This window comes from Amblyomma mixtum, unplaced genomic scaffold, assembly GCF_055824585.1.
Source record: "Amblyomma mixtum isolate Tamu unplaced genomic scaffold, ASM5582458v1 scaffold_12, whole genome shotgun sequence".
Taxonomy (NCBI): Eukaryota; Metazoa; Arthropoda; class Arachnida; order Ixodida; family Ixodidae; genus Amblyomma; species Amblyomma mixtum.
This window is the reverse complement of record NW_028317651.1, coordinates 7992023-8015731: the sequence shown is the minus strand read 5'-3', so window position 1 is coordinate 8015731 and position 23709 is coordinate 7992023. Positions and strand designations below refer to the sequence as shown.

The following is a 23709-nucleotide window of genomic DNA, read 5'->3' as shown; positions in this document are numbered from 1 at the left end:
CCTCTGTGGCACTGGTGGCGTCACATATAATTGAGTACTGATTACTAAGTGGTGACAAGTCAATAATTAATGATTAATTACTGATTAATGCATGATTACTAATTAACGGCTAATTAATGACGCTTAAGCTTCGCCTTTAGGAGTGGAACGCGACAGCGTGTTGTAGCGCTGCCAGGGAGTCCACGGAACGCCACCACCTGTTAGGCGCGATGTCTTGCCCTTTGAACGCAACGCTTTTTGAGGAAAGGAAATGGCGCAGTAATTCTCTGTCATCTCGGTGGACACCTGAACCGCACCGTAGAGGAAGGGAGGAAGTGGGAGTGAAAGAAGACAAAGAGGACCCGTAATGAAGAAAATGAAAATTGTATTTGAGGAAAGGAAATACCGCAGTAACTGTCTCTCATATCTCGGTGGACACCTAAACCTCGCCGGAAGGGAAGGGAGGAGGATGGGAGTTAGCGAAGACACCGTATTCACTAGACGCGCCTTTGTTCATTCCAAACCACCGAGCTGGCATGGCGGAGTCATTCTGCTTCCGGCAGCCGAGCTGAACGGATCGCAGGGTCATGGGCTCCAGCGGAGCAGCGATAGCGGCCTTTGACGGCCGCGGAAACAGGATCGATGACTGCGGTGATAAGGATTACCAGATTATTTTGCCGACACTGCCAACAGGACGTGTTGTTTTCAACACCGTTTTTCTTCACGGCGACGTGCGAGCGAGGCCGTTCCGGGTCGAGAATTTCCGAGACGCCCTGGCCGAGACAGGTATGCTCCCCGACGTGGTCGCGTTGGGGGCTTACCAAATCAACCACGTGTGGGCGGTTACCCTGCGGAACACGGAGGCAGCAAAGAAGTTGCTCGCCTTCAACGAGCTGCAAGTTAAGAAACGCCGCTGCCTCATTATCGACCCGGAAGACCAGCAGGTAAAGCTGCGGCTACACTGGATGCTTCACGGTGTGGCCGACGACGACATTCGGACGGCATTCGCGGCGTTTGGCAAAGTGACCGACGTTACGCGTGAGCGGTGGCGGATACAAGGCGTCAATGACAAGAGCTCAACGACAAGAACGGTCCTACTGAAGTTGAAGCCCGGCTTGAAAGTGGATGACCTGCCACACCAGGTACGTGTCGCCGGAGAGTTGGCTCTTGTCGTAGCGCCTGGGCGTCCAATGCAGTGCTTGCGCTGCCATGGTACAGGCCACGTGCGGCGTGAATGCAAGGTTCCCCGCTGTACGAAATGCCGGCGGTACGGCCACGCGGATAATGAGTGTGTCCGCACTTACGCGGTGGCTACGGGCGGGGCGTCGAAAGACGACTCTGCGGAACTCCTGATGGATGTAGTCGAGGCTGAAGAATCCGCGAAAGGCATAGAGGAACCCGAAACGCAAGCAGGATCGACGGGCTCTTCGATGCCGGACGCAAGCCGATGCCGGACGCAGCAAGCCGATGCCGGACGCAGCGATGCCGGACGCAAGCCTGAGGGGGCAGAACCTACTAGAAAGGAGACGGAGGCGTCGAGCGGTGAAGTAAGCGTGCCAGCGTTCCAAGAAACTGAGCCAGCGACTCTGACCGAGGAGAACCTTGACCAGAGCGGCGCCCGCACGACCGGCGTCCCTGCCCCAGCGAAGCGGCCACACGCCCAGACCGGAACCGAAGACGACAAGGCGGAAGCCCCCAGCGTCGAAGAGCCGCCGGCAAAAACGACCCAAGGACGGCGGTCGTCCATCCGGACACGATCAAATGTGTCGACGGAGAGGAGAGCCCTTGACAAGCCGCCCCCGCTGCCAGGCCTGGCACCAGCACCGGATGGCTCCGGTGTCAACGATGTCGTCTAGCCAAGCGCTAGACGTGAAGGGTAAGCACCATGTTCCCGGCCTCTTTCTTCTGCATTAAAATGGCTCATGCGTTCCCCTTGAAAGTCGGTACACTTAATGTCAGGGGACTGGCAAGTAAGAAGAAGCAGAGCCAGGTGTACCGCCTTTTAACTGAGCACGACATGGACGTCCTGGCAGTGCAGGAAACGAAAATTGACGGGGAAGAGGAGACCGGGAGCATGGTGAGACGTTTCACGTCTAGGTTTTTTGCAGTTGTCGCCCACGCTGTAGGAACGTCTGCGGGTTGTGTCATCTTTGTAAAGAATGTACCGGGACTTGAGGTTCAGGCATATACGGCGTGTCCTTCGGGTCGATTTGTTTTGCTTGACCTCCTGTACGACAAAACATATTGGCGCATCATTTGTGTGTACGCCCCAAATGCGGTGGATGAGAGAACAGCGTTTTTTCAACGCGTACAAAAGCACTTCAGTTGTGAGAAATGCCTGATCGTAATGGGTGACTTCAATTGCGTCCTGAGGGGCTGTGACAAAACCAGTGCAAAGGCATTTAGGGACAGAAGCACTGAAGTACTCTCAGAAATTATAGACACGTGCAACCTCGATGATGTGGCCGAATGTTTAGAAGGCGAGCGTTGTGTGAGACTCACCCATTTTCAACGATCAAGCCATGCACGGCTAGATCGCATTTATGTGTCACCGAACGTTATTTCAAAATGCAGTAGCTACAATGTAGTACCGGTATCATTTTCGGATCATTGTTTAGTGAAGTGTGGGATAGGGACAAAGAAACGAGGAAATCAGTTTTCTTGGGAGATGTGGAAATTAAATAATAAGCTCATTACAGACGACATCTTTAGCAGGAAAGTAAACGAAGAAATCAGTAAATTAAAGCCGAGCGGGGAACTGAAAGTATGGCAGCAGTGGGAACTTTGCAAACAACAAATAAAAATAGCAGCAATCGAAAGGTCAAGCTGCATACGACAAGAGGAGAAGCGTGAGGAGGACAATTTAAGATCTTTACTAGCTAGACTTCTCGAAAGAGAAAGCGAAGAGCCTGGCAAATGGATGGATGACATTAGGAAAATAAAAAATAAGATTGAACTCTTTGACGAAGAACGCTATCGTGGCGCACTGGTGCGGGCTAGGGCGCAAGATATAGCTGATGGGGAGACACCTTCAAAACGAGCGCTAGGAATGGAAAAAACGCATGCTCAACGAAACCACATTGAACAGATTGAATGGGGCGGGGCGTTATCTGGAGAAAGCGGGCATATCCAGCAGGCATTTCTTGAATATTATCAGGCGCTGTTTGCAAAGCAAGAAGTGGATGTGAGCGCATTCAAGGAAAAGTTTCTTGGCGCTTTGCCGCGATTAGATGACGAACAGAAAGAAAGGCTGCAGCTGCCGATAACTGCGTCGGAGGTCGAGCAAGCGATAGAAAATTTGAACCTGGGAAAATCTCCTGGACCTGATGGGTTAAGCGCCGCTTTTTACAAAGCATATAAACGCGAAATAGTGCCAGTACTGACAGCAGTTTTTAACGAAGCCTACAAAGAAAATGAATTGCCCCCGTCTTATGGTAAATCCCATACAGTGCTAATCCCTAAATCCGATGACGCAGAAAAGTTAAAGCAGGTCACAGCATATCGTCCTATCGCCCTCACAAACGTGGATTATAAAGTTTTCATGAAGATTTTAGCCTGTAGACTACAGTCAGTAATTCAGGATATAGTCGGTCCCCACCAGACGTGTGGGATCAAGGGACGCTCTATTGTTTCCAATATTCATAAAGCGAGGTGTGTGCTGGAATGTTGTGATTACACAAATAGCTGTGTAGCCATCCTTCAGCTAGATCTTGAGAAGGCATTTGATTGTGTTTCGCACGATATCCTGTTCTGCATACTCGACCATGTGAATTTAGGGTCCATTATTTGTGAGGGAGTGGCCTTGGCGTACCGGAGCTGCACGACAAGATTAATTGTAAATAAGAGTTTGGGGGCCCCCATTAGCCTGCAGCGTTCGGTGCGCCAGGGTTGTCCCCTCAGCCCTCTTCTATTCTGCATTTACATTGAAGCGTTGTGTTTGAATATCATGGAAAGTGACAAAATTCGAGGATTCCAGCTACAGGCAGCAGAAGTTAAGCTGCTGGCTTATGCGGATGATGTCGCGGTGTTCACAGTGAACCGGGAAGGTATAACCGAGGCCGTGGCATGCGTAAAAGAATTTACCAAGATCACCGGTAGTAAAGTGAATTGGTCAAAGTCCCTGGGGCTTTGGCACGGAGAATGGCCAACGAAGCCCGGCAATTTTGCAAACGTGTCCTGGGTGACGACCCCAGTAAAGTACTTAGGCGTTCCACTGGACGGTTATCGCGATAGCGATTCGTACTGGAAAGCACAGACGCAAGCCACGCGTGAAAAGGTGGAAAGGTGGAAAGGGCGACACCTTTCAATTTTCGCAAGGGCCACAGTGTGCAATCTGTTTTTTATGTCTAGGCTGTGGTACGTGATGCAAGTGTTGCATTGTGCAAGGATGAACGTACAGAGACTGCACCGGATCTTTGCCGTTTTTGTGTGGGCTGCGGACTGGGAACGCTGTAGCCGGACCAATTTGTTTAGGCGGGTGAAGGATGGCGGCCTGAGTCTGGGACACTTATTTATGCGGCAGATTGTAAGCAGATTTTGTTTTGTTGGCGATGTAAGCGATCCGTTTTTGCGCACTGTGTGCCAATTAAGGCTCGGAAATGCACTGCCGGACTTTGTTGTCACAACCGAAAGGTTCTCGGGACGTATTTTCGGTTACTTTAGAGAGGTTGTCGCGAGTGTTCGATTCCTGTCTGTTCGATTTTCGTATGAATATTTATCTTCTGTTAGCAGGAAGAAGTTGTATAAAGATTTGTGCGATGTAGTTCTTCCACAACCTATGTACAGGGCCTTATACAATGGAGGCCAGGGACGCGACGTACTTAAGCGTGTGAAGGCGATGCAGGTGCCGCCAAGTGCAAAAACTTTTTTCTTTAAATTACATACCGGAACACTACCAGTAAAGGAATTCTTGGAAAGGAAGCAGTTATTTCTACCTTGGGGATCACATTGTTTAATTTGTAAACAACCAGAAACAATAGACCACGTTTTTTTGCACTGTTGGGAGGGGGTATACTTTTGGGACATCTTGCAACGGACGTTAAAAAAGGAATTTCCGCTCGACGCTCATGGTATTCGGTACTTGCCTGTAGAGAGTGAGGATGGGACACCATTCGACCTCATTATGCTAATGGGCCTCCATTGTATTTGGCGCTCCAGAATGGCAGGATATCATTGCGATCCTGATGCACGGCCAGCACGGATCTATTTTCGGGAGTGCATGCATAAGTATATTGAAGTTCACAAACTTGCTCCTGAAGCTCCCGAGTGGCTCGAAAGAGTCGAGCCTTTGGTGACGCTTAAGGAGTTTTAATATGATGAAGCCACGCACCCCCAGGCGGATAGTGTTGTTAATTATTGCTCATTGCGCTCTGTAAGTGTATTTGTGTACTGTGGTTCTTGCCGAAGTCAGGCAATAAATAAAAAAAAAATAAAAGAAGCTGGCATGGCGGAGTGGATAGCATGCTCGTCTCTCACGCCGAAGACCGGGGTTCGATTCCCGGGCTCGACCAATTTCCTACTCGGTTTTATTTATTTATATGGCCTGACTAGAGAAGTTAATTATGCTAATTGTGTAATTAAGGAATTAACTGAGCTCAGTCCCCCTTACTTGGAGCATCACTATACGATCCCTTCAATTGGTTGCATGGTTACTATTGATTGATTGTAAAACATTTTATTCGTCGGGAAGAGCTTGGCAAGAGGTCGCGTTAAGTGGTCGAGAGTACATAGCCCTCGACGACTTTGTCAGCCCACTCCACCGCCAAAACCTGCGTTCTGGGGTCAGAGCTAGCCAGCACGGTCTCCCACCGCTCGAGAGAAGGAGCTGTAACTAGATCACGCGGAGGTGGCTCTATTTTGCAGTCCCACAGGATGTGATCATAGGTAGCACGTTGGCCACAGTGTTTGCAGTTTGGGTTGTAAAGATCTGGATAAATGTGCGCGAGGAGTGATGGGGTGCGTATCTAGCCAAGTACAACTGGCCCCGTTTGAAATTCGCGAACTGTGACGTCACGACCGTTTCGACCAATTGAAAAGCGTGACGTTTCTGTCGACAACTGTTGCTTACAACGATGAGACATTAAAGGATTTCGCCTTAATATGCGCAGCCTTTCATAGCGACCCGCAAGCTGGTCACGGCGGTGCTTTTAAGACCTACAACCGGCTTCGCCTCCGTTATTATTGGCGCGGCATGTATAACTACGTTCGAAAATTCGTCCGTTCCTGCCCCGATTGCCAGCGCCGCAAGCTCGGTCATCACCATTCGGCCGGCCCTATGCAGCCTTTGCCTTGCCCATCCAGGCCATTTGACCGAGTTGGCATTGACCTGTATGGACCACCTTCCTACACTGCTGCAGGAAACCGCTGGGTCATCGTCGCTGTAGACCACCTGACACGGTACGCCGAAACAGCCGCCCTCCAAGCTGCTACGGCGCGGGATGTTGCAGCCTTCCTCTTGCACCATTTCATACTTCGGCACGGAGCCCCGCGTGAACTGTTGAGCGACCGTGGGCGGGTGTTTCTGTCAGACGTAGTTTCATCTCTTCTGCAGCAATGCAACATTACTCGCCGCACCACTACTGCCTATCATCCCCAGACGAACGGCTTGACAGAACGTTTCAATCGAACATTAGGTGACATGTTGTCAATGTACGTGGCAGCAGACCATTCTAACTGGGACGTCGTCCTCCCCTTCGTCACATATGCCTACAACACCGCTACGCAGAGCACTACTGGTTTCTCACAATTCTTCCTTCTATACGGCCGTGAACAGTCCTCGCCGCTCGACACTATTCTTCCGTACCATCCTGATTCATCGGAATCCACAACCGTATCTGAAGCCTCCAGACACGCTGAAGAGTGCCGCCAGCTCGCCCGGTCATTCACGTCTGACGACCAAGGGCGCCAGAAATACCGCTTCGACCACTTCCATGGCACAAACACTTTTCAGCCGCAATCCTTTGTTTGGCTCCGTGTGCCTTCTGCTGCACCAGGTCTCTCTACCAAGTTGCTGCCAAACTACCACTGACCCTACCGTGTCCTTGAGCGCACTTCTCCCGTCACTTACATCGTTGAGCCCGTGACGCCATCACCCCATCTCCGACGACGTGGGCGCGAGACCGTTCACGTTTCGCGTTTAAAGCCGTATTACGACCCCAGCGTCCTGTTGACTCCATAAATCGCCAGGATGGCTTTTTCCCCCGGGGGCAAATGTATAGAGGAAGACGCTTAGCAGAGGGAGCAACAGAATCGATGCGCGGCGCGAGGCGAGAAGAAGACGATCGGCAGCTGCAGCAGCACCCTGGCCAATCCCCCGCCGTGGGTATGTGCCATTCAGCCCGAGGACATCATCATCATTATCAGCAGAACCGACGCGCGGCAAAAGCATCAACTGTTCTGGGACTGGACCTGCCCTTGCCCGCTCTAACCGGCCTTACGAACCAGTCATCTCTTGCCAATAAAGGCCGCTACACTGTCAAGAAAACGCTGGGGGTCTGATAGGGCATGCCTGTTACATATATATCGTTCTCTGGTTCGCTCTAAGTTAGACTTTGGGTCCATAGTATATGGCTCAGCAACACCGTCCTACATAAACCGACTGGATCCTGTCCACAATCTTGGTTTAAGGTTGTCTTCCGGTGCTTACAGAACTTCCCCAATAGCAAGTCTGTATGTGGAAACGAATGAACCTTCCTTAGAATATCTAAGAACTACACTAACTTGTACATACATCCTCAAAATTCTTTCTGAGCCCAAACATCTCTGTTACCCAATTGTCACGAAATGCCCATCCCGAATACTCTTCAACAGCAAGCCTCACGCAATTAAGCCGTTGCTCATGCGCTTCGTAGAAAAATCCCAAGCTCTGAACATACTAAATGAAATTAAAAATATTGCCCCCAGGCACAAAGCGCTACCACCGTGGTACACTCTTCCCACAGTGTGTGATGTCACACTAACACGCCTCGGGAAAACTTGTACACCACATGATCATATGATACAAGAATATCTAGCACTACAAGAAAAATATAGAAATTATACTGCATTTTATATTGATGGGTCAAAAATTCATGCTCATGTAGGAAGCGCAGTAATACAAGGAAAAAATAAAAATGCAGTACGACTGCCCTCATGTGCTACAGTTTTCACCGCTGAGTGTTATGCCATTTGTGTTGCGGTACAGAAAATAACAAATGAAAACATCAAAAACAGCATCATTTATAGATTCACTGAGCGTCCTTACAGCATTAAACTCCAAAAATGCCACGAAGCCACTGATAGGAAGCATCATACACAATATAATAAAGGTCACAACACAAAAACATGTTATAAAATTCTGCTGGGTCCCCAGTCACGTTGGCATTAGGGACAATGAGAGATTCATTATTACAGCGCAAAGACGGCAGAGAACAAGAAGGGGACACAACAGCGCTGACAGGGGACACAACAGCGTGTCCCCTTCTTGTTCTGTGCCGTCTTTGCGCTGTAATAATGAATGTAGGTAACCAACTCGCCCAAAATGTTGTACAATGAGAGAGCCGACATGTGTGCTGCACAAACCAGAACCATGGAAATAAAATATGTGAATTTGCCTCCTAGGGATTACATGAAGTTAGTACATAGCAAACTAAGAGCCAAGTGGCAAGCTTCTTGGGAAAATGAAGGAAACAACAAGCTGCATACCATAAAGCCCATTTTAAAAGAATGGAAATCATGCCGCCATAAGAGCGTTGTATCGAAATAATTTTATGTCCTTTACGCATTGGTAACACACACATCACCCATAACTTCTTAACAAAAAAGACAAACCTGTGTGTGAAATGTGTGGTGAGGAGCTCACAGTAAATCACATTTTAATTTCTTGTTCGCATCTCGAAGAACTTCGAAAAAAAATTTTTATGGTATCTTACAATGAACACATTCCATTTCATCCCGCATTGCTTCTAGGCGAGCAAACATTTGTGGAGTTTTCACTTGTTTGTAAGTTTCTAAAGAAAGCCAATCTTTTAAATCTATTATAATGTAACCTCTGTACACTTAACATAACATTATGTAACCTTGTGTCTGGCGCATGACAGCCATAGTTGCTTATGCGCCATAAAACCCCATATAACTAACTAACTTTCAATAGACCTCTCCTGACATACATCATCGGCGCACGTGTCTCTGGTGTGGCGGGCAAATCAGGTGGCTTCTGACCGGGAGGGGCAGCAGGTGATACTCATACCCTCTTCATACCAAGGTGTCTCTAAGCGGGAGAAGAAAGGTGGCGGGAAAATGGTCGACTCATACAAAACCAGTTTAGAAGCAAAAGTGGGTGACCTTTCCCACAAGGACTTGTTCCTTTGACGTCATACTCTTTGACCAGGAGAGTTCCCTTTTTTGTTTCCAGTTTTCATTCTTTTAGGATTCGGTACATAGTATTTGTATTGGTTTGGGCAGGACTGTTTAGTTGTTCCTTTTCTTCCATTTCGACATCCTTTGATCTGGTTTTCGCGATCAGTTTTTGTTACGAAAGCAACACTACTGGAGCCCAGCTCGGCTCGTCGCGTATTATCGTGGCTGTGCGGCTACCAAACTACCCCGACTTGCCGTTGCCTAGCAGCTGCTTCGGCTGCGCTCCAACAGATGGCGCTGCGCTGCTGCCGCCTGGTTGACAGTTCACAGCCGTGTTGTGCAGAGCTGTCGTTTAAAGCTTTCTTTCTCCGTCCTCACGACTGACATACTCATTGATTAGTTTTCTAGTTCTTTTCCACCACTGTGAGTCAACGCTCTTTCTCTATACGTATTTAAATACCTTAGCTGCCCACCCCTTATCGCTGAATGTCCTCAGGCGGTCATATGGTATTTAGCTCTTAGCTTCCGGTGTTTCCAACGATGCTGAGTCCATATCACCTTGCACTGCCTCGTTTTCCATCTTCAGGTGAGCCCCTAGTGCTAATCTTCCAATAGCTCTCTGATTTACGTCTGATCTCGACTGAACTTCTGCCCTTCAGCAGAGAATCGTATTACCGAAAGTAAGCCCGGCACCATTATTCCTTTCCAAATACCTCTCAGTACTTTAATTGTACCCCCCTAATGCCCTATGCTTCATCCTCCCGGCGTCTCTTCGCCCTTTTGCTCTAAGAGGCTGTTCATGCTTTTCCGTGTATATCTTCCCTTTGTTTAGCCATATCCCAAGAAATTTTTAATCGGCCCCTCGGGATGTTTCGTGGCCTTATATTGTAAGTACCTGATCAGTTGTATCGTTGAAAATCACACCTGAGTTAGTTGTGCTAGAACTGAAACCTAGAGCGTCTTATTCATCTCCACAACAATTAACCAAAGTTTGCAAATCATCCTGGCTGTCTGCCAACAGTACAATATCGTCCGCATACATTAAAACAGGGAGCCGCTGCTCAACTACATCATCATCATCAGCCTGACTACGCCCACTGCAGGGCCCACTGGAGGGCCTTTCCCATGTCTCTCCAATTATCCCTGTCCTTCGCCAGTAGCGGACACTGTATTCCCAGAAATTTCTTAACCTCATCTACCTACTTAACTTTCTGCCGCCCCCTGCTACGTTTGCCTTCTGTTGGAATCTACTCCGTTACCCTTAAGGACCAGCGGTTATCTTGCCTTCGCATTACATGCCCTACTCAAGCCCACTTCTTCCACCTGGTTTCAACCAGAATATTGCCACGCGCCTAACGCGCCGCGCGGCCTCCGCGCTGAATCGAATACGACGGCAAAGCGGCGGTGGCCTCTCGCGGCGCGCTTGTTCTGTTTATAGTGAACTAGAATATTCTAGTTCACTATAGTTCTGTTCTGTGTCGTGGAAGCTGGCTCCATAACTAAAAGAAGGCTCCCAGTCTTCGTTTCTTCCCGACGCCTACCTTCACGGCTCCTCTGGTCGTGACAATATCATTAATGCGCGTTTGTTTCCTCACCCACGCCGCCCTCTTCCGATCTCTTAACGTTACACCTATCATTTTTCTTTCCATAGTTCGCTGCGTTGTCCTTAACTTAAGCTGAACCCTCATTGTTAACCTCCACGTTTCTGCACCATAGGTGAATACTGGTAAGATACAGCTGTTGTATACTTTTCTCTTGAAGGATCAGCTGTCACTACCTGCCCTAAATAGACATTCTCTTACTGCTTCCAGCACCTGGCTACGAATTGCGAACTGCTGTTCCTTTGCTAGGCTGTTGTACATTAGTTTGGTTTTCTGCATGTTAATTTTTAGCCCCACCGTTTTGCTCCGGCTGTCTCATTCATTGATCATGCTTTGCTCTTCATGTCCTGAGTGACTTACCAAGGCAATGTCATCAGTGAATCGCAAATTACTTATATTCTCCATTAACTCCTATCCCCAACTCTTCCCATTTCAGGTCCCGGAATACCTCCTGTAAACAGGCAGTGAATAGCATAGGCGAGATCGTGTCTCCCTGCCTGACACCGTTCCTTATTGGAATTTTATTGCTGACTTTATGGTAGCTGTGCAATTGTTATAAATATCTTCCAATATTTTCACATAACACTCTTCTACGCCCTGATTCCGCAATGCCTGCATGGCAGCTCAGGTTTCCACCGAGTCAAATGCTTTCTCGTAATAAATGAAGGCTACATATAGGGGTTGGTTATATTCTGCGAATTTCTCTATCACCTGATTGATAATGTGAATATGATCTATTGTCGAGTATCCTTTACGAAAGCCTGCCTGATCATTTGGTTGACTAAAGTCCAAGGTTGTCCTGACTTATTGCGATTACCTTAGTAAATACCTTGTTGGCGACGGATAGTAAACTGATCGGTCTGCAATTCTTCAAGTCCCTGACGTCTCCTTTCTTATGAATTAAGATAATGTTAGCGTTTTCTCCAAGCCCTAGGTACGCTCGTGGTCACAAGGCATTGTGTATACAGGGTGCCTAGTTTTTCGAGCTCAATCTCTCCTCCATCCTTCAACAAATCTGCTGTTATCTGATCCTCAGCAGCTGCTTTCCCCTCCTGCATTTTTCCTAAGGCTTTCTTTACTTCCTCCTTCGTTACTGGCGGGATGTTCCAATGCTGTGCTCTACTGCCTCTTTCAGTAACATTCTGATTGCAATCGCTACTGTACAGATTTGTGTAAAACTCTTCGGTTACTGTAACTATCTTATCCACATTGCTAATGACATTGCGCTCTGTCTCTATGCCTATGCCTAGTTTTTTCTTCACTGCTTTTAGGCTACCTCCGCTCTTTAGAGCATGCTCGATTTTCTCCATGTTAAACTTCCTCATGTCAGCTGCCTTGTGCTCATTTATTAACTTCGACAGCTCTACTAGTTTTATTCTACCTATGGAGTTAGACGTCCTCATGCTTTGCCGTTTCTTAATCAGATCTTGTGTCTTCTGAGATAGCTTCCAGGTATCCTGTCGAACCATCCTACCACCTACTTCTACGGCGCCCTCCGTAATGATATCTGTGAGACGATTGTTTATTGTTTCAACATTACGGTCGTCATCGTCAGTTAAAGCGGAAAATCTGTTCTCCAGCAAAATCCTGAATTCCTCTACTTTCCATCTTAATGCTAACTCGTTCACTGATTTCCTGCGTTCCCTTTTCAAATCGAAGGTAATGCGAGAGCTTACTATTCTGTGGTCGCTACAATGGACCTTTCTGAGGACCTCCACATCCTCTACGATGCCAGGCTGAGTGCACAGTATGAAGTCTATTTCATTTTTAGTCTCACCATTGGGGCTCTTCCAGGCCCACTTCCTGTTGGCTCATTTGCTGAAGAAGGTATTCATGATCCGTAAATTATTTCTATCTGCGAACTCTACTAATAACTCTCTCCTGCTATTCCTAGAACCCATGCCATAGTCAACAAACCACCTGCTCTCGAGCTTGGGTCTTGCCTACCTTCGCATTGAAGTCGCCCATCAGTACAGTGTACTGTGATTTTTGTTTGGTCATCGCCGACTCCACGTCTTCGTAGAAGGTTTCAACGATCTGCTCATCATGGGCAACTGGCCACAAATAATGCATGCTGTTTCTGTTGAAGCGGGGACTGTCTGAATGACTCCCTTTTCGTCGCGCCTGAATGCCGGCAATGGATGTCCCGAACGCGATAAAGGAAAAAGAGGAGATTTCGTCAACGCTCAGCCAACGCTTGATGTATCCCGTCTAGATTGTCGCGAGAACCAGCTTCAACAAAAACAAACAGGTAAAATGGCTAGAAAACTTGTCCGCGCAGCAATGGATTCTGCGTGTCCTGCTCTGTTGGGCGGTAACAACGTTCATCGCAAAGTACTCCCTTCCTATCCCCTGAAGTGATTTCTAGGTGGCTGTGTCACGTGACCCTTCTTTGTGGGCTGCCTTTATCACGGCGGATTTTTGTTTCCCTTCACTCTCCAAAGACGATAGCTTTTCCGCACTTCCTTGCTTCGGCAAAAATGAGCGCCAACAGCCCGCGTTTTCAGCGTCTGCAACTGGGTCTTTGATGTAGAGAAGCTCTGTCAAGGAGTGCAAACTGCTGGGCTAGTCGGTTCATATTGCATATAAAGGGAACCAGCGAAAATAGACTCAAGACAAGAACAAAGAAGGCACACACCACAACGCTGGTACAAAGAAGGCACACACCACAACGCTGGTTAAAAAGAAGGCACACACCGCAACGCTGGTGTGTGCCTTCTTTATTCTTGTCTTGCGTCTATTTTCGCTGGTTAACTTTATATGCAGCTCTGTCAAGTGCGGCATCTAAGGCTGATGGCGGCGCCTCTGGTGATGACTATGCGCTGTTAACAAGCGAAGACACCCAACTGAGCCTTCTTTCCGTTGCGCATTGAGTCAAGACAGTCGTATTCGCAACTTGCACTTCATGCGGAAAGTATTTTGACTGCCTAATACGGTTGCTGACCTGCTTGTGGCGTCATTTTACTGCCGAATGTGCCCTGGTCGACGGTTTTCGAAGGCACGGCCATGTCTTCAAAATGCAATTTTGAGTGATTATTTACGCGCTAAGGAACTTTGCGCTGATATTCGCGATGTTTACGTACAACATAAACAGAAAAGAGTAAAAAGGGGGTGAGCTGTCCTCTATCGCGCTCCTTTTTACTAAAGTCACCACGGCAGAGGACAGTTTACTCAAATGTATGCTTATTCGTGCGTAGAGCGTATGCAGGATTTAAAAAAAAGAAACGGCAGTCGTAATTTTCATGTCTCCCCTTTCATCCGCCATATGATGAGTTTACAAGAAAGACGAAATGGGCGGTAGTGCTTGCTCCTCAACGGCGTGGACATCTTCAACCAATATTTTGACAGCCGACGTGCTCCATTCTCTCTCCGCCATTCTTTCACGCGAACCACTTAGCTAATCGAGGCCGTGATTTCGTGACATACGTTATATTTTTTTTATGTTGTACAGTTTTAGCCAGGCAGACCGTGAGGACAGAGGCACGCAAATGCGTATTTGCAAATTCTGGGAATAAGAACAGCAAGAAAACTTATACACACGCAGAGATACATTCGACAATGAGTTTATCCCCCTTTCCTTAACTGCGACAATCATTGTTTACACGGGTCGGTCCCTACGATTTGGGTGCATGTGGCGTTGTTGCCGTGACTGCCTCGTGGCGTGTCTGCCACATAGGCAAACGCAGGCTGGTTGTGCCGATATAGCGGCACGAACAACAGAGTTCGCTGTGTCAAATGGCACGGCTAAGAGTTTGTTAGCGCGTTCGGATTTGACAGCACAAACATAAACAGCAACCGCGAAAAACCTAGACAGGAGGACGCGGAGAAAACAGCGCTGAGACGCGAATTAGAACTGTCACGCACTTCGCAGACAGAGGTAGAGCGCCAAATAGCAGAGCTCACGAAGGCAGTACGAGACCTCAAGTCGAACAGCCCTCCGCAGCCACAAACATTACAAACCCAAGCCCCATCGCAAACAGGAAAAGAGCATCTCACTAAATTTAAGGCAGATGATGCAGCAGATGATGCAGCAGATGATCCAGCAAGTGCAACTGCAAGTCACAGAACTCCGGAGTAGCATCCGCAAGCAGAAACTCGTCGAGAACATTAGAGAAAAGGCCTACCACTGCTCTGCGTTGGCAGCCCTCGCCAACTCGCCCGCAAACAACACTGAAACCTAAATATGGCCATCAAAAACTTAGGCAAGCAAGAAACCCTAGACATATGGCAATGGAACTGCAGAGGCTACCGCAAGACGCAGGGCCTACTCCAACAACACATCCATACACAACAAAGACCGCCCGACATCATAGCGCTTCAAGAGACGAGCACTACGCCAACACTCGCAGGATATACGTCCTACGAGACTCAAGAAAAAGGAAGAACGGCAACCCTAGTCAGTAAGGCGCTCATCGCCATAAACCACGACAGGATAGCCGACAACGACGTAGAACACGTGATAGTAGAAATTACACCAAAGAAGAAAAGAAAGAGAGGAAGAAGAAAAAATTGTGAATGCATAAAGCCCTCCAAAACAAAAGAAAGCTAAATTCCCCCAACTTTTTCCTGGCCGACGCAAACTAGCAAGCAACAACACGCTAATGACACTGGGAGACTTCAATGCCGTGGACAAAAGCTGGGGATACAAACCAGCTAACCCAAAAGTTAAAGCACTCGCAGAGGCAGCAGAAAACACTGACTGCAACCTCCTCACATACTCAGACACTCCAACCATAATCGGAAACAGCGTCAGTACCAACACGTGCCCCGACCTCACATTCATACGGGGAGAGGAACAGGCAGTGTGGGAGAATCTGTTAGAAAATCTGGGCAGTGACCACTACATACTCAAGACTCAAGAAACCTCAGACAGACTAAAGCGCCAGCTGGGATCGGCAAAAATCACGGATTGGAGCGTTTTTCAACAGGCATGCGACGGGAATCTCGCCGCAGACGGGATCCAATCAATAGAATGGGGAAAAATGCTAAAAGAAAACAGCGCAAGTACACTAAAGAAATCGCGCGAACGACGCAGGCACCTGAGGTAGACGCCAGGCTGCTCAAGCTGTGGGAAGCTAGACGCAGGCTCACCAAGAGGTGGAAGATACAAAAGTAGTGCAGGAAACTAAAACTTGAGATCGTAGAAGTCACAGCGAAAGCAGAGGAGTACGTGGCACAAATGGCAAGGCAAAATTGGCTACAATTCAGCGACTCTCTCAACGGAACATTTAGCACAGAGAGGACGTGGCATATCCTCAAGGCTCTCATAGATCCAACCAATACCAAGGCAGAAAACAACACAGCGATCTACCGGTTACTCCACCAGTTCGAGGGACCAAACTTCGGGGACACAAACCCAGCAGCTTACGCAGAGCGCTACCGGGGAAGAGAAAACGATACCCTGCACAGACCCATCACGGGAAAAGAGGTCTACGCAGCGATTTGAAACACAACCAGAAACATGGCCGCCGGTGCAGACAAGATCAATAATGCACTCATCCGCAACCTCAGTGATGAGCTAGTCGCAGAATTCACCGACTTTCTTAATAAGCACTGGGAAGCGGAGACCGTCCCCGAGGAGTGGAAGCATGCGGAGGTAGTGATGATTCGTAAACCGGGCAAGAAACTACAAATTGAGAACCTCGGACCGATCTCACTGACATCGTTCCTAGGAAACCTGTACGAACGAGTGGTCACGCTGAGACTACAACAGTACATGGAGGACAACGAACTGTATCCCCAGAGCAATTTCGGTTTCAGAGCAAAGCTATCGACCCAAGATGTACTACTGCAAATCAAAGAAGAGGTACTCTGGAACGTCCCCAAGCGCGGAGAGAACATATTAATGGCATTGGACATCAAGGGGGTTTTGACACTGTAAGTCACGAGGCTATCCTTACGGGCATGAACGACCTGAACTGCGGGAGGAGAGTCTACGGCTACGTCAAAGCCTTCCTCTCACACAGAACGGCAACGATTTGCCTGGGGGAGCTGAGATCAGACAAATTCCTTACTCCAAACAAAGGAACACCTCAAGGATCGGTCTACGCTCTTCAACATAACCATGATTGGCTTGGCAAAACAGTTAAAAGCAATCGACGGCATACACCATGCCATGTATGCCGACATCACCATCTGGATCAACACAGGCTCGCTCGGAGAGAAAGAAGAGAAATTACAAAAGGCAGCCACCTGCATACAGAACTACGTCAGAGCAAGAGGGCTAGCAAGCTCCACCGAGAAATGCGAGCTCCTAAGAGTTTGGAGAGGAAAACAAAATCGCACAGTCCCCACTAGCGACGACTTAAAGTTAAGTCAACCTCGAGGGGAAGTCGATACCAGAAAAAACAGTCATCAGAATCTTGGGGATGTGGATACAGTCAAATCACCGCTGTACCCACACCCTTGCCCTACTCAAAGCATCCACTCTACAAGTGGCCCGCATGACCACGCGCATTTCACACAAACGTCATGGCATCCGAAAGGAGGACACACTCAAGCTCGTTAGAAGCCTGGTAGTCAGCCGACTGACATACAGCCTCCCCTACTACAATCCCATCAAGAGTGAGGCACAACAGGCTGACGTGATCCTACGCAAAGCCTACAAAACCGCACTCCACCTTCCTCACAGCACTTCAACCGAAAAGCTCCTAGCCCTAGGACTACACAACACTTTCGATGAATTGAGAGAGGCACAACTAGTCTCCCAACTGCGCAGACTACAGCAGACCCCACCTGACAGGGAGCTCCTAAAGAAACTGGGACGCGCAGATAAAATTCAAGAGATACAGAGGACAGAAACAATCCCGGACGAATATCGCAAAACACTAAAAGTAACGCCCATACCAAGGAACATGGATCCCAACCTGTACAAAGCGCGCAGAGGCAAGGGCTGAATACCTACAAAATACATTAGCACCCCAAGAAACGACGGTATACGTGGACACAACCACATACACCAGAACAGCGGGGTAGCACAACAGCAATGCGGTAACAACGGTGATTGACTCGACCTTCTGCGAGCTCACCAGCGCATCACTAGCTATGGGAGGGAGTGCTTTCCAGCGATCGCCGAATCGACCAAGAAGGTCTGATTAGGCGAGCACAACTGGCAGCAGCTTCCAGCGGATCCCTAGACTAAGGGCAGCCGACCTTTGTACAAGTAGATGGACGAAGCCATCTGACAGCCGCAGAAGAAAAGCAAATCTAGAGCTTAATAAAGTTTTGCACTCACTCGCTCACTCGCTCACTCGCTCACTCACTCACTCACTCACTCACTCACTCACTCACTCACTCACTCACTCACTCGCTCGCTCACTCACTCACTCACTCACTCACTCACTCACTCACTCACTCACTCACTCACTCACTCACTCACTCACTCGTGAGGGACCTGCACCCCCTCCGCGAGCTGGGCTTGTTGGCCGCACACACCACATGTGTCCGGTCTTGGGCCGGAGCAGGCGTTCATACGGTGACCGACAACAGCGCAGTGACCGCAGGCCGGGATGGTGCGCTGGTATTTGCGGACTTGAATGAGCATGCACTCGTAATGTACGTAGCGCGGCTTCTGCTTCCCGCAAAATGTTATTCGGGCCTTGTCTGACGTGCCAAATTCGCGTATCTCCAGAATTTCGCCGTGGCGCCACTGGAGACTTGAGCGGAGGGATTCCGCAGTATCTGTATTTCGTACGGTTACCACGCCGTAACAGACGTTACCACCATCTTGACTCAGGTGGCCCGTAAGTGGGATTTTCTTATTCTGAAGATTTATCACGTAGTCTCCGATAACTCTGTCTTCAATTTCGGCTTTTGGAGTGTAAATTAGAATTAAGTTCTGATCGCGTACCGGAAGAACGGTGAAGGATTGCGAGGAGTCCGGTTCGAGGTAGGCTATGAACACCCGTCCGTATCTGTTCTCCTCAAATACCTCTTGCAATGATACTCGAGTTCGCGGCTTGAGGACTACCACGAAGTCTTCGGTTGTAGGTTTGGGTAATGGCTGCGGCCTCCACGTTGTAAGAGCCCGGCCCGTTGTGCATTGAGCGGAGTTGTCGCAGCTGGCGCCGGCGGCGGAAGCGGCAGGGGAGGCCGCGTAGACGGACGCCGCTTTTAGGGCACGGCCCTGAGATCGGCGAGCTACCGCGGCAGCCAGGGATATCACCCGGAGGCGATGACGTGGACCACCGTTCATCCCCAGAACGGGGGCTCTCGCGAAGCGCGGTGGTGGTGCAGGTAGTGAAGCTTTTCTCTTCAAAAAAAAAAAAAAAATGACAGCGCTTTGTTATATTACCGCGATGCCCACAATGAACAGTGTATATTACCTACAAGAATGAAGCTATTTCGCGGCAAGGAATTACTCATCATTCCTCATTAAGCCTCTGATGAAATTAAGCGTGCGCACCAAGTTGTACAGCTAAAGAGTGTCTTTTCATTCCTTTCTTTGAAATACCAGCTCTCACTACAACCAGATGGCCGCCTGCAAGTCTCAATTTACTCCGCTCATAACTCCCCTCCGTGCAGTGTAGTGATTGTTCGATTGTGTTGACGGGTCACTTGTATAGCCCCTTCAGACCCGCATTATGCTCTGCCACCGAGAAACAATGCCTATACTTAAACACCGAAAGAGAGCTGACAAGGACTGTACCACCTCCCACGATCGAGAGCGGTACGGTTGGCCGAATAAAAAAAAAAGATAACAGCACGTACAAATCGAAAAAAAAAACAAGCAGTGCTACCCAACGAGGCAGAAGAAAAGCGCCACCATCGCGTGTAGGAGAGTACGGCACGACATTCTAACACATCACGGCCGCAGATTTGCAAGGCTCGGGAAAGGACGGAGGTACTGTCGCAATTCGACTCTGTTCGCCAATACGACGTGCATTTTGCGCCGATGATGTCGGTCGAGGAACTCTCGTGTGCAGTTTTTGCAGAAAGAGCTTTGGTGCTGCTTCGGGCCGTCGATGCTGACTTGGAGACCGCATGCTCGTTACTGATAATGCGCTGACACATTTTGCCTTCTTAATATGATAGAGAGTGCGGTACAGATTGCGTTGCCTGCGCGAGACGTGTTCCGTCAAAGAATTTTAAAGTTTCAAGACATTAGGACAAGCACCTCGCGTTCACCTGTGCAATGCGGGGCCAACCTTGTATCGATGTCTTCGAATCATCTGCCGTTGAGATCACGGAGTTGGTAATTAGAGTGGGTTGTATCCCACAAGAATTGCCCTTCTGCGACAATCACTATAGGATCGCTCTCTTGGCTGGTCGAAAAGAACGCCAGCGTCTTCGCACGAGCAACTCTAAAAATTCAGGGGCACTTTGACTGTCTAAAGTGGGTAGAGGCGGAAGCGTTTTCCGCACCACCTTCGCTGTTTGTGTGGCACTGGTGGCGTCACATATATTTTAGTACTAATTACTAAGTGATGGCAAATCACTAATTATTGGTTAATTACTGATTAATACCTGAATACTAATTAACTGCTAATTAATGACGCTTAAGCTTCGCCTTTAGGAGTGGAACGCGACAGCGCGTTGTAGCGCTGCCAGGGAGTCCACGGAACGCCACCACCCGTTCGGCGCGATGCCTTGCCCTTTGAACGCAATGCTTTTTGAGGAAAGGAAATGGCGCTGTAATTCTCTGTCATCTCGGTGGACACCTGAACCGCACCGTAGAGGAAGGGAGGAAGTGGGAGTGGAAGAAGATAGATAAAGAGGAGCCGTAATGAAGAAAATGAAAATTGTATTTCAGGAAAGGAAATTACGCAGTAACTGTCTCACAAAATTCAGGGGGGCACTTTTTTGACCTAAAGTGTTTGGTTTGGTTTATGGGGTTTAACGTCCCAAAGCGACTCAGGCTATGAGAGACGCTGTAGTGGAGGGCTCCGGAAATTTCGACCACCTGGGGTTCTTTAACGTGCACTGACATCGCGCAGTACACGGGCCTCCAGAATTGGTCACTGATGTGTGGTTAAGATGTTAAGCTTCGCCCCTAAGAGTGGAACGCGACAGCGTCTTGCAACGCTGCCAAGGAGTCCATAGAACGCCATCGCCCATTCGGTTCTACGCCTCGCTCGTCGGTAAATTGGTTTTGAGGAAAGGAAATGTATCTGTCTCTCATTTGTCGGTGGACACCTAAACCTCGCCGGAAGGGAATGGAGGAGGATGAGAGTGAGTGAAGACACCGTATTCACTAGACGCGCCTTTGTTCATTCGAAACCATCGAGCTGGCATGGCGGAGTGGATAGCGTGCTCGTCTCTCACGCCGAAGACCGGGGTTCGATTCCTGAGCTCGACCAATTTCTTAATCGCTTTTATTTATTTATATGGCCTGACCAGTAAAGCTAATTAGGCTAATTGGGTAATTAAGCAATTAACTAAGCTCAGTACCACTTACTTGGAGCATCACTGTACGATCCCTTCAATTGGTTGTATGGTTACTAGCCAAAGTGCAATTGGCCCCGTTTGAAATTCGCGCACTGTGACGTCACGACCGTTTCCACCAATTGAAAAGCGTGACATATTCTGTCGACAACTGCTGCTTACAACGATGAGACATTAAAGGCTTCCGCCTTAAAACTTTTCTGCCGTGGTGTGAAACTCGTGCGGAATCATTTCTGGCTGTCGGGCTCATTCTGCGAGGCGTCCAGACCGCAGAAGACGAGGCCCATGACAAAGGATGGGCCAAACAGGAGGGCGCTGAGCAATTTTAAAGTAGCGGGAGGGGAGATCGAGTTCCTTCATGGCCGCCGGAGTTGTGTAGTGCTGGGTGGGCTTTCAAACTTGACAGATGTTGGCACAGTCGCTGCCTGGAAGCAGGGTTAGTCGAGTGAAAAGGTCGCGGTTAAAACAAAGTATTTCTCGCAGTAGAAGAGCTGAGACCAGCGCCAGTTATGCGTCGTTTTAATATCAAGTTGAAACACCCGCTACTCACGTTCGCGAACGGTTTTGAATCCGCAATTCAATACGGTTGTCTTCAGGGCAATGAATCGCCTTTTTCACATTTGCATGTATGGAAAGGGGTATTGAATATAGAATTGATATCAGTTCAGTAATTTTGAGAAAGAATTTGAAGGTGGTTTTTTTTTCGACAGCTGTCTTTACTGTACACTGCACACACTGCGTTCGTGCCGTTCGTGCAGCGTTGACTGAACGAGGTGATAAGCGACGCGACGCGCGATGGCTTCGCGCGATGGCCTGGGAGGTGCTGTCGCTGATGGCTCCGGTTCTGGGGTTGAGGAAGATTTCAGCCACTGCTCGGAAGCCACTCGCGAGGCAGAAAGCATTGCGGGCGCCCGACCTCCGATCTAGTTTGCGAGAAAAGTTAATTTTTATTTCATATTTTCAGCGGAACCCTTCGTGGCGCTCACTTCGTCGCGGGTATGGGTCCGAGGGTTTGCACTTTTCTATATTGAATTCCAGACAATTCAGCCGTCTTTTTTCGATGTTTATTTCGGTTTTTTAGAAAAATACTAATTTCTATAGGTGAAACTCCAGTTTTTTTTTTCTAGCTAATGTCGCTTTGTTTACTATATGTTCAAGTCACTTGGAGCCGCCGCGGTGGCTCAGCGGTTATGGTGCTCGGCTGCTGACCCGAAAGACGCGGGTTCGATCCCGGCCGCGGCGGCTGGAATTTCTTTGGAAGAGAAATTCTAGAGGCCCGTGTACTGTGCGATGTCAGTGCACGTTAAAGAACCCCAGGTGGTCGAAATTCTCGGAGCCCTTCACTACGACGTCTCTCATAGCCTCAGTCGCTTTGGGACGTTAAACCCCATAAACCAAACCAAACCAAGTCACTTGGAGTCTATCATGACCTTGCTAGCATCACGAGCAGTCGATTTTAAATTAATTAATGCACAAAGGGTCTTACCTACTGCTGTGCTTGCAGACGAGTGTTATCGCTATTTTAAATGTAATGAAATTCAGTGATGGTGCTTCCCGATAATAACGCAAGTGGAAGTTTGTTATCTTCCATTGTTCAGAGATACACCGCTTGGGCAAAGGGCGTATGAGCAGGGGTGGTTAAGAGTTGGATAAAAACAGATCTTCATTAGTACAGCACACTTAGTTATAGGACAATCGATTCCACTCTGCCGAAGTTCTTGCAAAAAATGAATTATTTTTTTATTTTTGTACATAGTGCAGACCATGGCTAGGTCCAAGTAGGAAGGGCAGGTTCACAAAACGCAAAATTAAAGCAACGAAAATACAACAATACAGCAAGAATAATGTAGTAATACAAGAATACTGCAGTGCAAGACGGAAGCATCATAAGACCCTGTCCACGAAGCCTCTGTAACCAAGACGTAAAGAGCTGACGTTACCAGGGCGTACACGTCACGCATGTAAACTTACACACGCCACTGGACGGAATAATGGTCTTTCAGCCTGTCACGCGAAATTTTAGCGTACCGAATACCCAGCACAGTGGAGCCTACGGACCTCGTGCCGGAGCTTGGCGGTGGCCTATAGAACACCATGACGTAGTTTATATCAGGATGTGGGGCGCCAAAGCTGTTGACAAAAAAAAATGCAATAAGGCCAAAGCTACGTGTAAAGGTGACTGGTAGAGATGGATCTAAATGAAAAGCAGTACAGTGCCTCTAATTCAAAAAGTATTCCTCAAGCATGGTCTAACAAAGTGTAGTGCAGTTCGAAGCTCCCTGACATGGAAATGTGACGCTGGTGGCCACACGAACAATTTACGTTGCCCTAATTACCTAAGCTAAATGTTGTATGTTTTTATATCAAATAAATAACCATACGCCGACTGGCGTGCACAGAACTCTGCGCC

The 23709-nt window shown here is 48.4% G+C and overlaps 1 protein-coding gene across 1 annotated transcript; it reads left to right on the top strand.

Moving 5' to 3' along the window:
• The first annotated feature begins 767 nt into the window (after nucleotides 1-767).
• LOC149324901 (uncharacterized) lies at nucleotides 768-1996 on the top strand. Its single transcript, XM_089565196.1, has 2 exons — nucleotides 768-1855; nucleotides 1939-1996. The coding sequence occupies exon 1, from the start codon at nucleotides 768-770 to the stop codon at nucleotides 1833-1835; it is 1068 nt and encodes a 355-aa protein (XP_089421322.1). The 3' UTR covers nucleotides 1836-1855; nucleotides 1939-1996.
• Nucleotides 1997-23709: the final 21713 nt, after the last annotated feature.